Source organism: Homarus americanus, unplaced genomic scaffold (assembly GCF_018991925.1).
Source record: "Homarus americanus isolate GMGI-L3 unplaced genomic scaffold, GMGI_Hamer_2.0 scaffold55640, whole genome shotgun sequence".
In the NCBI taxonomy this organism is placed as follows: Eukaryota; Metazoa; Arthropoda; class Malacostraca; order Decapoda; family Nephropidae; genus Homarus; species Homarus americanus.
In genome coordinates, this window is record NW_024713650.1 from 2,132,130 (window position 1) to 2,150,604 (window position 18,475).

An 18,475-nucleotide genomic window follows, 5' to 3' on the forward strand; every position below is an offset into this window, starting at 1 on the left:
TAACTTTAAATTGTTTGACACATCATTCAAAATTATAATCAGCCCATACTTTGAAGTGTCTTTTATTCATAAAAAAAAAATACTATCTGAAAAACAAGAACAAAATGAAAATGATACTCAGAGACAGAACAACACCACCATACCATGATGTAATAATAATTATGTTTATAATAAAAAACACTGAAATATTTTGTACACTCAGGAGCACGTCTAACTTACTATAAAAGGATCTCTGGCTACCGGCATCAGTATATTACTAAGGAAAGAGAAGGTAAAAATTCAGAGAGAAGAAATAAAGGAGTGTGTACTGGAAATAAAGAATGAAAGCTTTGGAACTCCCAACAGAATTGACCAAGACGAAGCTTTGCTTTACTGAAGGTAATGTTGTGGACAGACACGTGTGTTATGATACACACTGACAACATTAAAAAGTTGTTTAAGAGTACTTGGAGGAAGAGCACTAACAAGTGTAACTATCAAATCTGTTGATCAAGGTGTCACCCCTTGGCCAAAGACTGAAGGTTGGAGGTTAAGTTAGGTTATGTTTTGAACTGTTTGAGGTAACGTTAAATAGTGTCACGAGGGGAGTGGAACAAATTAAAATATTATTGGGATATTACCTGACGGCAAGTTTCCGACGTAAACGATGCAGGTCAGGTGGTAGAGGCCCGGACTCTTGTAGTTCTTCTAGCTGGTGCAGCAGCTGTTGTTCCTCATAGCCACTTAACGCTCGCACGCTGTCAATGACAAATCTAATGAGTACAGCACGGTCAAGATCTACAAAGAATGGGTGAGAGAGACGTGGAGACAACTTAGAAATAATCTGGAGTCTCAGGAGAAAGGGGAAATGGAAAGACTGATAAAAAAATGTGTTAAGAGATGCTTGATAGTCATAACAATGGATACTGGAACTTTTGTCCTAAAACATTAATTACTGAAACAACCACACCCAATAATCCTTTAGGTGTTAGGAACTATACAACTAAGAGAGATGTACAGTATTATCCTTTGTGACACCATCAAACATGGCAGGTTTTCACCAGGTAATGTACGCCAGTTTCCTCCTATACTAACACTGTACAATATACATCATAACAAAGAACACACCAACTGACAAAAAACTAGAAACTGATGATCAGTGAAATTATAAATAATCTAAAAAAAATTACCCAATACTGTACAGTACTTACTTTTCTGTGGTAAGTTCTCTGGAGAGTGCTGAGTGTTCCATCAACATAGAGGCAGCGGTAGAGATGGTCCTGGTGAAGAGAGAAGCCTGGGCACAAGATCGTGGCTCTATGGATGGCTGTGTCTCCACTCTATTATTTTGTGGCACTTCGCTTTCACTTCCGTCTACATCAAGAAACTCTGCGTCACCTTCGTCTTCTTTCCCTACACCATCTCGTTTGTCCTCTTTTACCCCTACAAACTCAATATCAGCTTCTTCCTTCTTCACCATCACCTCTTCCTTCATTGTCACGTGCTAATGGTGACCAAAGAGTCTCATGTCAACACTGAACAACACAACAACCAGGGTCACAAGGAAACTTACTCCAACTGTACTCAAGTACTGTACTGTATATACAACAAATAATAATAATAATACAGTAATAATAAGTTATAATACTCCAAAGAGAAAAAGTAATAAAAGATAATTAATAAATATTTCACTATTTCTTGGCCTTGAAAATATTGTAAAGCATATTCTAAGGCCCCATCACATTGTACAGTGGTATCACAGACTCATTACTAATCAAGTGTTAAAAATATCAATTGACTAAAAGTGGCCAAAAAATGGAAAGGATGGCAAGAATAAGCAATAACTAACACTGGACAATAAAGGTCATAACAAAAGTCACAAAGTATAGATCAACTACCCCAATAGTTAGTAAGTATGAGGTAGAAATAACAACTGAAAATTAATACAAAATACAAACCTTTTCATCCTCCTCTTCACTATCAAAGAGTGCCTGAGGCGGACAGGCGTGGGGTTTGAGCACGTCTTTCTCTGTGAACCACGAGCCCCGAGAGGAGTCGTCAGGGCTGTCAAATGAAACATCACCAGAACTCACTGATTCTTCTATAGGCTCTTCCTTAATGTGAGGAGTCTCCTGTATGGCCAGTAAAGAAGTCTAGTCATTTATAAACACTAATGCATATTCAGTAATTCTTTTTATGTTTATGAAGTAGCTATTGCATACAATATCATTCACGGTCATACTTTTGTCTATGGTTATATTTTGCACACACACAATATAATCTCGTACAGAACTTAACAAGTCATAGTCCTCACACTGGAAATGCTCCTGAGAACATTTTGGTCTATACAGGTGGGCAGGTTAGAACCTTCCACACTCACACCAATAATTAAACTGTACTATACTGTACTGACCTTAGACAAATCATCCTTTGATATTTTTCTCCTTCTGGATCTAACTGGGTCGGCATTACCTACAGAAGCCACTACACGTTTCTCCGCCACTTGCCGCTGAATGAGTTGGGCCGGTGGAAGAACAAATGCTAGTCTGTACCAGCCTCCGTCTCGCAAGGTCTCATAGCCACTTATGAAGTACTTTCCATAATTATTAAGTTGCCCGCTCAGCGAAGCTTGCAACACTTTTTTCTTCTTTTTACGACTGTAAATAAAAAGTAAAGAAATCAATGAAACAATGTCAACATTACACAATCCTCTCTTGTATCAAGTATTTAACTGGTGTAAAGCTAACTGCGGATCTGGTCAGTGTAGGTGTACAGTATTGTTAGATGGAGATATCTTTATGAACACTTAATAAGATTAAATAAATAAATAATCTGCAGTGACAGTTACCTTTCTGGTCCAAATATTTCCTTCCAGTGATGGCTGATAAAGTTATAAATATGGATCTTCCAGTGAAAGAAGCCACTACGAGCAGTGTTGGTCTCAGTCTTGTGTAAGTTGTACAGCACCAGCAGCAGTATCTGAGGGCTGAACATGAAACACATTACAGTACACTACCACTGCAGCTGATGTAATGACCACCACCAAAATGTCTACAAAGTTAAACTGGAACCTTAAGGATTAATGGTGCTACTATAGTGTGCAGTCTACAAAGATATCTTTGGTCTAACCTAACCTAACCTATATATCTTGAAGACTGTATGCTACAGTAGCATCAGATTAATATAGTTGCAAAATTTTATCATCATGATGTGAAGCTGTGCAGTATACATAAAATTTAATTGATATTTGGGAAGTACGGTACAGTATTGCTCATACTGTATTAGTTACAAAGAATTAACAGGACAAAATATACTGGGCTAACTTTCCCACAATCAGAGAGAAGACAAAAGATACCCCAGACAAGTAAGATGCCAAAGAAAATACTCACATATTTAATCTGGCTCTAACAGTGGTGTCCTGGCCACTTTGATGACACATGGAGCAGGTGAAGTTAAAGAAATTATCCCCCAAGAGAACTCCGTCTGGCGTGCCCGATCTGAGGCATAATACGTGTGCACTCCGTCGACACAAGTCACAACGGAGAAGCTCCTCCGGGGCGTCCTGTGATGTGGCGTTACAGTAGAGGCACGGTCCACAACTCATATTAGGCATAAACTAAAAAATAATAATAAAACTGTATCAACTATCAAGAATTAATTGAATTTTATAAACTGTATCATTATTACAAAATTACTGTACTGAAAGGGCATGAACATCTAGCAGAGTACAGCAAAACCTCCATTTAATGAGACGGTAGTCCAATATAGCCCATGTATCGCGGGTGTGTCAAATATGAAACCCCCATCTGTACACCTTATTTTATAACCAGAAGAGTAATCACCCAGTATAGGCACCTTGGATTTATTTGCACCAGACCTCTCAGTACAGTATTGATGGGTGTTAATTTAACTGACATCTACACTGAGACACTGTTTTCCAGTCATTCTCAATGTTGAGAACCTCTGTCACAGATTACTGTAGAAAATGGAACACACAGATTCAACACAAATACTTGCGAGAGATACATCTACTCACCGATGTCATTATGGTTGTCTTACTCAACTGTCAATTCTTGCTGAGTATTACTGAAAAGCAAACCAATATATAATAATAACAGTACTGTATTGTATTAAAAAACTTGAATAATAAAAGAACAAGCTATTAAAGAAACTGTATACTATACGTTGCTGCGCTACTTCCTGGCAATGCCGTCTTCAACGTTTACGTGCCAAGCACTCTTTCATACAGCTCCATACAAAAAACAATCGTCACGTTTAGTAAATTTTTGTATCCATGATAGTAAATTTTATACTAAATTTAGTAATAATATTTTGGCAATTTAAAAAAAAACGACAAGGATTTGTAAATTTCATCCACAGAGGAACAACTTACCTGGTGCTGCTTCATTACATGATTTATCAGAGATAAAATTAACTAACTTAACCTAGGATAGATAGAAATGCCTGGTAAGCTTTGGAAAGTGTTGCAGTGGCTGAAATGAACCACTCAGCAAGTAAACTGTGATTATTGCAACAGTGAGTAAACTGCATCAAAGTACAGTAGTGTACAGGATAAATACATTGCAAAAATAAGATTAGACAAATTAGCTGCCACTCTATTAATAAACCATTTATTATTATTATTGTTTATTATTAATATTATTTATGAAGGAGACGCGCAGTGTGGGAGGTGAGGTAGGCGATAATGGCGGAAGATTAATGGAAGAAAATAGAGAAAATTTTGTATACGCTATTATACATTTGTGACGGTAATGTAATAGAAGAAAATTATCTTTTAATTAGACGTCTTATTCGAATACGATAATAGATAAGGGGTAGGAATGTTGGGTGCAGAAATACAATAATACCAAAGACTGTTGGTAGTTGTATCTATGTATTATTTACCATCGTTAATAATGTACCATGTCTTCTACATTTATTAATTCAGGGACGATTGGTGGAAGTTGACTGTAGGGACACTACTGTAGGTTGTGTGTGGGTCAAATTATGTTTGGCGGAGATGGTCAGGAACTTTTGCTGGGCTGTCATGGCAAGGACAGTGTTTCAGCATTTTCTGGCATTAAATATTCTATTTGTAAGTTAATTAATTTTGTTTGTCTGATAAAGCTACATTTTCCCCCCAGCAAAGATCAAGTTTTGGTCATCTGGGGAAACTTAGGGCAGGTCGGGGGGGGGGCAACCCCTCAGTTAGGTTAGATATAGGTTAGGTTAGAATGGTTAGGTTACGTTACATTAGGTTAGGTTAGGTTACATTAGGCTAGGCTAGGTTACATTAGGTTAGGTTAGGTTACATTAGGTTTGGTTGGTTAGGTTAGATATCTAAATACAGGGATGACCGAAACTATAATTTTACTGAGAGTTATCACTTTATATCTTGATTTAGTTTAATAGGAGAAAGTACAGTATTTATGATTTTTTTTCTTTAATGTGGAGAATCAAAGTCTGAATAAGTGAAAAAATACACTAGAAAAATTTATTTTTGACTTTCTAACAGTTAGTCTTTTAAGATACTAAAAGCATATTTCTTCTGAGGTGCTACAGAACACCAATCCAAAACTAAGTAGAATTTCACCAAGTATTGTCAACTACACACATGCCAGTTTAAAATATACTGAATAAATATCTATCTACACTTGATTATGAACAGCTTGATAATGAAGGTAGAACTTGAAACCTCGAGTTTAATGCCTTGAGTAGTCGCCCAAGTTAATTTCTTTTAAGCTGACCAAAGCATCACCAAGCTTGACCATCTTTAGTCACCAAATTAAGTTAATATACTTGAAATATGCATAATAAAACCCTGCCAGTACTAATCTTAATAATGCACTAGTCAAGCTTGGGTTTAGTACTTGCAGTAGCGTCCTTTACAGGTCACTAAGCACGACCACCTGTACAGTCACCAAGTTAATATATCCCAATCATACATAATATACATAGGAACACTTGATATATGTGGTATAATAGCAAAGGTTAGTTCAGTTTTATGCACTGTAGTACACCCTGCCACACTCCCCAGAACACTCAAGCGACTAGGACCTTACAACACTACCCTACACCCTCTACTCGCATTCCTTACAGGTTATTTGACTCAATTACCTCATAAAAACAATTAATAAACTTACCATAATAACTTAAAACTTCAGCTGCCACGGTAACTACCAAGATGGCATAATCATTAATGGTTTAATATTTACTAGTTGGCAGTAGGTGGAGGAGGAGGACTGACTAGTGAAGATTGTGTTCCCTAGATGACTCTACTGTCCTCTTCCTCGCTCTTTGTCCTCATCTGTCACCTTATAACAAGCTATCTATCTATAATTTACATGTTTATGTATCTTTCATATTAATTAGTATACTCTAAAATATTGTAATAATAATTATTTCTCAGCTGACACTTCTTTCCTTTCTTCCTCTCTATCTTGTTAATAGGAAGTCTTCTTGGATATAATTACATATCTTAGTCAATTATTTTATCTCATTCCTGCACAGTTTGTGTAATTATACCAAAAGCTGATCAACCCCCAATACCTTTTGATCTTTCATTTATAGCTTAACCTGCAGTATTTTTTTTTACTTTTAATGCCGTTTTAAACCATATAAAGGTAATAGAGTGAGTGTATCTAATAACATCGGCACAGGAACCTTGATAATATAGTCCCATACAATTCCATAAACAAATAAATCAAAGTTTGTCATTGATATAACTGAGTTAAGTAAATATCTTCTCAAAATTCATAACAATATATAGTATTCATTTTGAACTAGAATTTCCTTCATAACTCCATATGATTATCATTGTCAAAATTGTTGATATTTTGAAATGGTTTCATTTGAAAATTTCAGAATGCACGTGCAGCCAGGTGTAGGTAGTGACTGGAGCACCCATTATAACCTGAACTTATTTTCGGTAATTAGTTCTCTCTTGAAAGGTGTCGAACATTTTAGTTTGGTATATGGTCCATTAATGTGTGATATATATATATATATATATATATATATATATATATATATATATATATATATATATATATATATATATATATATATATATATATATATATATATATATATATATATATATATATATATATATATATATATATATATATATATATATATATATATATATATATATATATATATATATATATATATTATTAATATGTGAAGGTTAAGAGTGAAGTGTAAACGTTGATGTGAACGTTGAGAATGAAAGTGTATGGTGGTGGCCCCTGGCGGCGGCCATCGCAAGCTGCAACACACCGAGTACAGCAGCGGTCACGTTGGACTGGTGTCGAGAGCTTGAGCGTTGAGCCTTGTGGCGGCAGTTTGACTCAGGCATGGATAGTGAGGGTACGCGCGTGTGAACCGCTCCAGTATGGGGCTGGCTTTTCCTAAGTGGAGTGGAAATTAGTGGTAGTGTTGTCGAGATAACAGTGGTTGGCAATAATGCCGGAGTCTGAAAAGTCCCTAGAGCTCAAACTTCACAGTCCGGCAGGCGTGGAAGCCATCACTTTTCACTGGCCGCTAACATCGGGTTCAGGCGCTGTGAGTCTCCCTCTTACCGGCCGTTTTTGTACTATCCTCATCCTTGCTTCTCCCTCTCCTCCCTCCCTGCATACCTGTCCTATCAGCACGCACTCAACACCCGTGGCAAGAGGAAAGAAACATTTAAGTGACAGTGTAAACAAGTGTGGTGGTGATGGTGGGAGCTGCAGAGGCCATTATTGGAGCAAACATCCCCCTAACCTCAGCTCCCAGACAGCGCTGCTAAAACTCCCCACACTATAACTTGCTGTGTGTGGTGCCCCGTGGCTCCTCGCCAACCAGCCACTCGCACTTGTGGTACGAGTACGAAAGATATCGTGGGCAGACAAGAGTGAAGGAAAAGCTTTGATGTGTGGTAGAACTGTATTGGAGAATGACAAACTTGTGTACAAGTGCCGTGCAGCGTCTGATATGAATGATTGAATCTGTGGTGGAGTGAACCTGTTGTATGGTTGTTACCTCACTGTGATTTGAGCATTTTTGTGATAGAACCCAGAGTGAATGAATGTAATGTACTGTCAAGTATAGCCCAGGTGTAGAATGATTGAACCTGCACAGTGGAATCTCGGTAGAGTTAGTGAATGGTTGTGGTAGAACCCAAGGTGAATAACAACCTAGTTTGTTGCAACAGTCAAATAGACCCTGGTAGAATGACTAAGCCTTATATATCCTGTGAGGTGATGAAGCTCAGGTAGAATGAGCACTAAATAGAATGCTGGAACCCAAGTAGAAAAGACATGTGAAGTGTAGGTAGACTGACATGTGGAGCACAGGTAGACTACATGTGGAACCCAGATAGACTGAAGGAACTTGCGTAATAGAGAACCTATTTTATATCCTGGAGCCGAGGTAGAATGATAACCTGTGGTGCATTGGAGCCCAAGTAAAATGACAACGTTTGGTGTAATAGGGCCTAAGTAGCTTGTGTTAACATGTGTCGTGGAGTCTTTGGGTAGAATGATAAACTGTGTAATGGACTTGGTCATCTGATTTCCTTATTATAAACTGAAATTGGGTATTTTTCATATAACTGGCCAATCAGAATGCAGCTAGTTCGATTTTCATCTTCGTCCAATGAGAAGGCTAATTTTCCCCTGTAAGCACTTAGTCCCCATTATAATTAAACCAAGGTAGCAGATGGGGTGGTAACAGCTGCATATACAAACTGTGATTGTTTCGCCCGCGTCTAGCTTGTTTGATGTTTTTGGGTACGTATTATGGGCGGTACTAAAATTAAAGAACTGTAGCCAAAAGCGGGGTGTGTATGTATTTTGATGACTGTTAAATATTGTACTTGGGCAACAGTTCTGTACTTTTGAAATGTTGTTGGTGACAAATTGTACATTGTAATAAATGTTACAAGACGTGAACGAACATTACAGATAATAGATACGGGCAGGCAATAGCATAAGTTATCTGTTGATATACTGTAGAGCCGAGCTTCGAGTGGACAAAAAAGTAGGACGCGGCAACGCTGTACCGTTATCATTGGTTATCAGTGGTTTAGTTCTTGACTGGAGTGCGCCGCCTCACTGCTGTGTACCAGTCAGAACTCCTTGCCTTCACGTAGTTAGAAATAAGGTGCACTTCGTTGAGCTGAGAACCGATTAAGCAGAATCAAATCTGTTTATCAGGCAGATCGATGAACGCAGAATCTGGTCACACGGAAAATATTTCTTGAGTGTTGTAAGAAAACCTTGACCATGAATGAAAGTAACTAGCATAGCTCCGGGGTGTTAATAATAGTGAACCACAGTACTTCACCATTTATTTGTTCGCTTCCTGGTATTTTGTCACACTGTTTTGCTTGAATGAGAACTAGTTGTTGATAGTAACAGTATTTTAGCAGTTGGCAAATGGGTATGTATGCCACTCACCATGAAACATATATAGCAAAATAATTAGGTCAAGTTGGATGACATTTATGAGCGGACATACTGAAAGATTAACCTCATTCAGATAGGCATATAAAGCTAGTGTGACCCACTGAACCGTAGTGTGAACGGATGTGGTGATAGCGGTGCGATGGTAATTACCGTACCTTTAGACATTGTGATGAGAGCTAAGTAGATTCAGTTCACTGTGTTTAATATGATTGGTGATTATAGATGTGTGTGTGTGACATGGTTTCGGTGACAGTTGACGAGAATATTGATAGGTATGAATGGTATATTACAAATGTGTACAAAACTGGTCATCGCTGTATATATCAAAGATAACAAGGGATGCGGTGATTGTACCGAGATCGGGCTTGTTTATGGTGACGTGCATGGGGGTTGATTGCAAGTGCCTTTGTTGATAGCAAGTGTATTGTTAATTTGTTGACGGGTTCGTGTGTGTGTTTGGCGACCGCATATGCCATGACTAGTGCCAATAGACCACCGCAGTGGTCTTTGTTCTTAATGAGTAGCTTGGATGTTAGTATAGTGACGACGTGTGCATGGTTATTACCTCTGCTTATGGTGACTGCATGTGTGTATATATAGTAAACTACAGGTGTGTGTATGATTGTGCATAGTGTTTAAAGTGATTACAACGCATGTGCATATTAATGGTGTCTTTTGACTACCCGGTACAGTGTATGTTTATAGTGACGAAAAGTTTGAACTATAAAAAGAGCTGAATCGCTTTAATTGTTTACTCTCTGGGTGTATCTTGTAATTAAACACTGAAATGTCCAGTTACATAGTGTATTTTGTTTGTTTACATAAAGTGTTTACTGTATGTGTAGTTTATGACCCAGGATTCAGTTGGTATACAGGGTGTGCTAAATGAATACAAGTGGAGTATTTTTGTTTGTCACTTTCCTGTCGCCCTTTTCTCAAATCTTTACTGCTGTCCACCATTTTGTGTTTTATGGTATACAGAGTACAGTACTTCCAGCCACCCAACACAGTAATGGGTGTTTGTGCATATTTATAAATTATTGTACGTGATATAATGTCTAAGTGTGGCCATGCTAAAGCATGTCAGTGTAGCTATGCTGAAATATATCCAGTGTTGCAATGCTAAAATTTAATGTAGAGTCTTGCTAACGCCCCCTCACTCTTTCTTCTATAGGACAAACATGATGGCGCATACGAGATCGTGGAGACCATACGGTGAGTAGAAACGTGGTAATGGTAGATTAATAATAAGCAGCGGAACAGTAGATAAAATAGCGGGTTGGAAGCGTTCTCTGCCTAGCCGGCTTATGTAACGGCGAGACGCTTGTCTGCCTTCTCCCTGCCCCTTTAACACTGACTGACTGGCTCCGTCTGTTGGTGCTCCTCCCCTCCCTTGCACCACCACGGAGTTGCTATTGCGCTCAAGGTTGACTTTCTGTGTTGGGGGTACGGTACTTTTCCTGCATGGGTTCGGGGTACGTTTCGTGCATAGTTTCAGCTGTTTGTGGGTACGTTTTCTACTTGGTTTTAATAGATGATGGGAAGGTTTGTACTACGTGTAGGTGTTGAAGGTGACATTGGCTATACGATTTCAGTGGGTTGTGAGCACTTTTTTTTATTGTTTTAAAAAGCTTGGGGTACGGTACGTTTTCCACATGATGTTTCTCTGGTGTGGGGACCCTTATGTTTATCCATCTTGTTTCTTACGGTGAATATTCCTTGTAAAAATATAAGAATGCTCTTAACGTGTAGACTGACACACTAACGTACAAAACGTCGGAATTACGCTGGGGAATAATTATCTTAACTAGATAAGTTCACTCGGCACAATTTAAGAGACATGAATGAGGTATAGAATCTTTCCAATGATTTTCGTCATACTAAAATATCGATGGTATTTGTGTGCTTCATCCTTAGTCAGTAACCAGTTGGATGCATTGTTGCTAGCATCTTCCGTTACGAAGAATATTGATATGAAACTTTGTAAACCTGGACTGGGAGGGGGGGACCATAAATAACACCCGCACACGTTGCCTGACCTTGTTATATCCTTTATAATAAACCTGGTAGCCATGTGTGACGTTGACTAGTAACCTAGTGTTGTTTATCGCTTCACTGAGTGTGCAACAGATAATGACGAGCTCGGTTACTGTAGTCCATGATAACTGCCTTAGGAATACCTTTGATGAATAAATGACTTGCCTCCCGTGTCCAGACTAATGTTGTTTACAATTTTCATACATACTGTGTGTTTACTTAAATCGTTATACAAATTAACGTTGGTTCATCATTAAGTATAAACTCTAAGTATGCAAACAATGTTAATTAAACAGAAGATTGATTCAACAAAGCATACACCAAGAAAGCTGTTAAAAAGCTAATTGACGTGTGGTTTAGGTAGATATTGAACGATTGTATACCGATTTCGTTGAATCTGTCTGTATCGTCTCTCCCGGTTTAGTGGTGGTCGAGGGGCAGTATTTGATGACCACAGGTTGTTGGGGCCACGTTACTTGATCCTTTGGGGGTCGCCTGTTGACCTCCGGGTGACTGACAGCCTCACACCCTCGCTACTGTGCCTCGCTCATCCTCCTACTCATGTCCTTCACGAATCACAAACGTGATCCATTGATCGCCGTGACTTAAAACATGGAAACTACACTGGAGACTTTAAGTTGATACGTTCATTTAGCATCAGCTAGAGACAAAAGAGTCCGGGAATCTTTGTAAATATTTAATGGTGTGGATTTAACTAATTAAGTTGTCGCATTTTAGACTTACTCTTTGTGTTTTAGTTTACGTTGAGCAGTTCGGTGAGTTCGTGTTTCTTTCGCCGAGAGGAATATTTATCGTGAGAAACCTTGTGAGTCTGGAAGGTGGAGGGAGGGAGGGGCGCCACAGGTAACAGGTTAGTGCCCCCTTACACTCAGCGTCTGTGTGACTCCCTGCCTCCTTCCTTCCCCACAGATATTTATTTATTTAATGAATCACAATACAAGTTTAAAGGTGGATTCAGCATCGTGATATAAAAAAAATTATAAATGGTATTAATAATATAATAAATGAATAAACGCGTGTTAGCAAGGATGTTGGTGGCAAATGATCAACACTGGTGGAGGTGATGCAGGCATGCGGGTGTGTGGGTGAGTTGGGGGGGGGGGGTTACTGTAGGGCTTCCCATCACGGGTTGGCATGTCGGCTCCTGTTACACATTTTTCTATTGGTTAGTGGGTGACTCAGGCTACTGTGTTTGTGGTGTGTGGATGTGGTGGGTTGTATGGAGTTGTAATGTATATAGTGTGGTAGTATGTTTATGGAGGTGTGTATGGTGTTGTACTGTGTGTGTGTGTGCCCCCACCTATTTTACTGCTTGTACATTATTTCCTGTTGTGCATCGCCTACAGACACACAAGGAACTGATTGTATGAACGACTCAAGGTTGTTACAGAGCTCTGACGGTCACAAAGAGAGAGAGAGAGAGAGACCATGATGAGTTAGGGGGTGAGGTAAGGTCATGAATAGGTTAAGTTAAGTAAGGTCATGGTTGGGTAGGTTAGGTCAGGTCATGGTGGATTAAGGTAGTGGTAGCTAGTTAGGTTAGAAGGTAGTGATGGTAGCTGGTTAAGGTAGGTAGTGTGTGTGTGTGGGGGGGGACGCCTGTTCACTCCTCCACCAGCTGGGTAGTTCATCTTTAAGGTATTGACGACAAGCCAGGCAAGGTGTTCTCCACCTTCTCCCTTCCTCACCTTCTTTCTTTTCTTCCTCATCTTCCATTTTCCTTCTCTTTCTCTTCCTTCATCTGCCCCCTCTCTTCCTTCATCTGCTCCCTCTCTTCCTTCATCTGCTCCCTCTCTTCCTTCATCTGCTCCCTCTCTTCCTTCATCTCTCCCTCTCTTCCTTCATCTACCCCCTCTCCCTTCCTCTTCTCTTCCATCTACCCCCTCTCTTCCTTCATCTACCCCCTCTCTTCATCTACCCCCTCTCTTCCTTCATCTACCCCCCTCTCTTCCTTCATCTTCCCCTCTCTTCCTTCATCTACCCCCTCTCTTCCTTCATCTCCCTCTCTTCATCTGCTCCCTCTCTTCCTTCATCTACCCCTCTCTTCCTTCATCTGCCCCCTCTCTTCCTTCATCTGCCCCTCTCTTCCTTCATCTGCCCCCTCTCTTCCTTCATCTGCCCCCTCTCTCCTTCATCTGCCCCCCTCTCTTCCTTCATCATCTGCCCCCTCTCTTCCTTCATCTGCCCCCCTCTCTTCCTTCATCTGCCCCCTCTCTTCCCCTCTCCTCTTCTTCTCTATCTGCCCCCTCTCTTCCTTCATCTGCCCCTCTCTTCCTTCATCTGCCCCCTCTCTTCCTTCATCTGCCCTCTCTCCTTCATCTGCCCCTCTTCCTTCATCTGCCCCTCTTCCTTCATCTCCCCCTCTTCCTTCATCTATCCCCCTCTCTTCCTTCATCTACCCCTCTCTTCCTTCATCTGCCCCTCTCTTCCTTCATCTACCCCTCTCTTCCTTCATCTACCCCCCTCTCTTCCTTCATCTACCCCCTCTCTTCCTTCATCTACCCCTCTCTTCCTTCATCTACCCCCTCTCCTTCTCCCTCTTCCTTCATCTGCCCCCTCTTCCTTCATCTGCCCCCTCTCTTCCTTCATCTATCTTCATCTGCCCCCTCTCTTCCTTCATCTGCCCCTCTCTTCCTTCATCTGCCCCCTCTCTTCCTTCATCTGCCCCCTCTCTTCCTTCATCTGCCCCTCTCTTCCTTCATCTGCCCCTCTCTTCCTTCATCTACCTCTCATCTACCCCCCTCTTCCTTCATCTACCCCCCTCTCTTCCTTCATCTGCCCCCTCTCTCTCCTTCATCTGCCCCTCTCTTCCTTCCTTCCTCTCTCCTTCATCTGCCCCCTCTCTTCCTTCATCTGCCCCCCTCTCTTCCTTCATCTACCCCCTCTCTTCCTTCATCTTCCTTTTCGTTTTCATTTATTTTTTTGTCTCCATCATTATCATCTACACAATTCTTATCCTTGTGTTTATTTCTTTCTCGTGTTTATTCTTCCATGATATTCTTTGTGTTGTGGAGAGTGGGCAACTTTGGGGGTAGTATGAGGGGGTTTCTGGAGTGGGGGTGTTGGAGAGGGAAGAGTGTCTGAGGAGAGGGGCGAAGCTGGAGGATTTGTTTTTAAGAGGAAGAGAGAGGCTGACTTGTTTTACCTACCACCCGACTCCCCGTACTTTATGGATCGGTCCAGGTAATCCAGTGCTTGTTAAGTCATCTGTGTTGGTAAGTAATTCTCGTCGTATTTAGTTATATGAAAAGTGGAAGCAAGGATTTCCTGTCTTGTCAGGTAACAGTGAGAAGGTTGAGTGTGTGTGGCAGGAAGACGTCTTATTATTTCCTGTCACTAATGTGGAGCACTACCCACGCGCCTGCAACATGTGCATATAGTTATATGGTGAGCAGTGTATGATTGTTAGGCCTTCTTGTGTACACATTGTATTGAGCAGTGTGTGGTGTTTATATAAGACTGAACTGTAGCTTGTGTGTGCTGGATAATACTGTGTTCGGATACCTTTGTTTCAGGCTTTTTTCTAGTTGCTCTCTGATGTCGTTGGTAACACTGTCTTTAGTGAGTATTGTGTCAGTTTAGTTGACAACCTTTTATAATGGAACGGTTTGTTGGTAACGTTTTATCTTTGTTTGTTTGGTGACATTTCTTATCACTTTAGTTGGTAACACTGTCTTCCCGTCACAGTTATCATTGTGTATTTTTGTCTGGTGTGGTAACACCGTTCATCGTCGTACTATGTTTAGTTGGTAATACTGTTTCCCGTGGCAGTTTTGAGTTGGTAACAGTGTGTGTAGTATTAGCATTTAGTTGGTAAAACTGCTCATATGACCACACATGTTGCCTAGGGGTTAGGTTAGCCTTGGTTAGATTAGATTAGTTTTGGTTAGGTTAACGTTAGGGTGGTTAATCATCGGGTGAAATAAGGCAGGGAAGGGGTCGAATTTTCAAGTGATATAAGCTAGGGCTAATCTTCATGTTTGTAGTTATAATAAACTATGTCGTAGTAATAATTCAGGTTTAGATATATAATAAATTACCTGTTAAGTTTTCTCCGCATCATATTTCCCCTACATCATATTTCCCCTACATCAGTTTTCCCCTACATCAGTTTTCCCCTACATCAGTTTTCCCCTACATCAGTTTTCTCCTACACCAGTTTTCCCATTCCTGTTTCTCCTCTCCCCATCTGTTTTTCTTTTATTCTACTGCTACTCCCCTTCCACCCCCCACCCCCCTCTCCTGCCGTTACTGGAGAGCCTCGGGGTCATTGTGCCGAACAACTGTAAACTGCTCTCTCTCTCTCTCTCTCTCTCTCTCTCTCTCGCTCTCTCTCTCTCTCTCTGCGGATGCCTTAAATTTAGCCCAAAACTCGCTAGTCAGCAGTTGCTACCACTCATGCCAGAAATAGCTTATCGATTATACTGTATATTTAAGATAGATTAATGAAATGTATAGATAAAAAGAGTGGATGGAAGGAAACGAAAAAATGGGAGGTGGATGGGGGAAAAGGATAACAGGTGGGGGATAAACAAGTGAAGGTTGTGTCGTAGACTGGGCTGAGAATGTAAACAAAGATGGCGGCGCACGTTGAAGGAGAACACCTGCTGACCACTCCATGGACGGCTACTATGCCTTAAAGGTTTGTACGTAACAATATCAAATTACGAGTATATAACTTTAACGATAATGAACGCCACTACTAACCGTTGAGTTAAGACAAGATTCTAAATGGCTGTTAATAATAAGAAACGAACGACTAACTCCCTCAACGTCACCATCTAGTATGCTTGAATTGTAAATTAAAATAAATTATAGTGTGAGATCTAAAACGAAATGAATACTTATCTCTGATTGAAGAAAAATTGGTGAAATATAACCAAATCAGCTTCATAGCGGTCAAGATATGCGCAGTGGAGTGTGTATCAGCTAACGGTCTTGACTAATGCGCGCTCAAAATCTCCATATCCTCTGCTGGTGGAGTGGACGCCCATGCGTTCTTAGCCTGTATGGTATTGTCTTTATATCCCACTGTTTGTTTTTTTGTTTTTTTCAACAACGTTTTGATTGGGCCGGGAAAGATGTGGATTTTACTTTAGAACGTTGTTTTCCGGTAAATTTGCATTAGTTCACACAACTCTGTTAGAAAGTCAAAACTATGTTTTTCTATTGTATTTTTTGTTTTGATTGGTTATGACCTTGACATCCGTCGGATTTTTTTTTGCAGTTATCGGGGGTTTTGGGTGGGGCGTTTTCCGAAAAAAAATTATGGCCAAGCGAATACAAAATACACTAAAAAAACAAGCATATAAACCTAACCTAACTCGTCATTTGATCATTTTAATTGGTGGCAAAAAAACAGCTTTTGATTGGACTTGTACGCGTTTCGCGTGACGATTTATGAAAGAAGCATGCTGAGCGTCAGGTGGGCAGGCGATAATGGCAGAAGATTAATGGAAGAAATGGAGAAAAATTTGGGATGCGCTATCTCCGTTAGCGACGGTAATGTAATAGAAGAAAATTATCTTAAAATAAGACGTCTTTTTCGAATATGATAATAGATTTGGGGTAGGAAAGCTGTGTTCACTAATGCTAAAATACCCCTTTTCCTCCAGGTGCTCTTACTTTTATTTTACCTTTGATGTTTTTTATAGGATTATTACTCGAACGTTTGGGACCCTAAAGGTTCCTGCTGTGCTGGTTTGTACTTCGTTAAAACCTAATTCACATTATCTTTTTTACATCTCTGAAAATTTTAATGTCACAGACTAAGAAGCACTAACTGTCCAATAAGCCCCTGGACTAGCGTGAGGGGGTTGGTAAGTAACAGTTAAGCTAATGTAGGTTAAGTTTGTGTGCGTTCTGCTGGGTTAGGGATGATCTAGGTTAACTTTTAAATTCAGTTTGGTTAGTTTATGTGTGAGGTAGATCAAATTTAATTTGGGGCAGGTTTGGTATAGGTTAGGCTACGAGTAGCATGGGTTAGGTTAAAAATAGGTTGGGTTAAGTTAAAGGTGGGTGGGTTAGGCTAAAGTAGATGAAGTTCTTGATGGTGTTGATGGTAGTTGTCAGTGTTTGTTTTATTTAGGAATCGTCATAACAAGTTCACATTGGTTTTATCATGTACACAGACAGTGGTAGTATACAAATAGTGAGTCGATTCAACTGAGGATAGTCCAAGAAAGACGTTCAATGCTTATTTCCATTGTGATCCTTAACGCGTATACAAACTTAATGTGCGAGAGAATGTGGTATTGGTGAAGGCTAGCGACGTGACACTGAGGTTGAGGATGATGGCGGCCAAGAAGGAAGGGAGAGAGAGGCAGGTTGAACTGTGGTGGCGGGGAGACCGTTATGGCGGAGGGAAGGGTGACCAGGGGCGGGGGTAGTAATAGAGGGAGGGGGAGGCACGTTAACCTCCCCGAGAGGGTGTGTGTGTATATATGTCTGCTCCTTATTGTTGTATCTCGTATGCTTAGTTTCCCGCGGTTGAGATGAGGAGGAGGATGGTGCATACAAGATGTTCCTCCTCCTCGCCGACACTAGGGTGAGTGACCTTCATGTGTCAAGCACCCGGCGCTCACTAAGTTAAGACCATAAAGGGTTCCATCATCTCCTCAAGTAGATCTGCTTGTTGATGTGGCTGCTGAGTCGACCTGCATGTTGTCTTGTTCTGTCACCATCTCCTATCTGGGCGCAAGTGGAGAGTGACCGAGCGAGTGTCAATCCTTCCTCGTATCATTCTTTAATTGAGGAGTGAGTGTTGATGTACAGCCTAAACTTCCGGTCTTTGTGTTAGTGAATTAATAAGACATCGGTACACTTGTGTTTAATTAAAGGATTTCATTTCACTGAAAGTTTTAAGAATATGGCAACAGCTTGACCACTTTTTTAATGTGAAAGTGTTAAGAAAATGTTGGAAATTAACTCAACCTTCACATAATAGTTTTTATAGCCGGAAGAAAACTAATTCGAGAAAATTT

At 40.2% G+C, this 18,475-nt stretch overlaps 1 protein-coding gene across 3 annotated transcripts in view; it reads right to left on the minus strand.

Annotated features, from left to right (window-relative positions):
- LOC121873219 (cysteine-rich protein 2-binding protein-like) overlaps positions 1–6,405 on the minus strand; it is a 45,483-nt gene extending 39,078 nt beyond the window's left edge. For all 3 annotated transcript variants that reach the window (XM_042376606.1, XM_042376597.1, XM_042376588.1), the window contains exons 1-8: positions 6,123–6,405; positions 4,016–4,065; positions 3,369–3,595; positions 2,828–2,965; positions 2,393–2,636; positions 1,938–2,111; positions 1,191–1,483; positions 621–737 (exon numbers count right to left, since the gene is read on the minus strand). In XM_042376606.1, coding sequence (XP_042232540.1) covers positions 621–737; positions 1,191–1,483; positions 1,938–2,111; positions 2,393–2,636; positions 2,828–2,965; positions 3,369–3,595; positions 4,016–4,024 — 1,202 coding nt within the window. In that variant the 5' untranslated portion in view covers positions 4,025–4,065; positions 6,123–6,405. The remainder of the gene's footprint in view (positions 1–620; positions 738–1,190; positions 1,484–1,937; positions 2,112–2,392; positions 2,637–2,827; positions 2,966–3,368; positions 3,596–4,015; positions 4,066–6,122) is intronic.
- Positions 6,406–18,475: the final 12,070 nt, after the last annotated feature.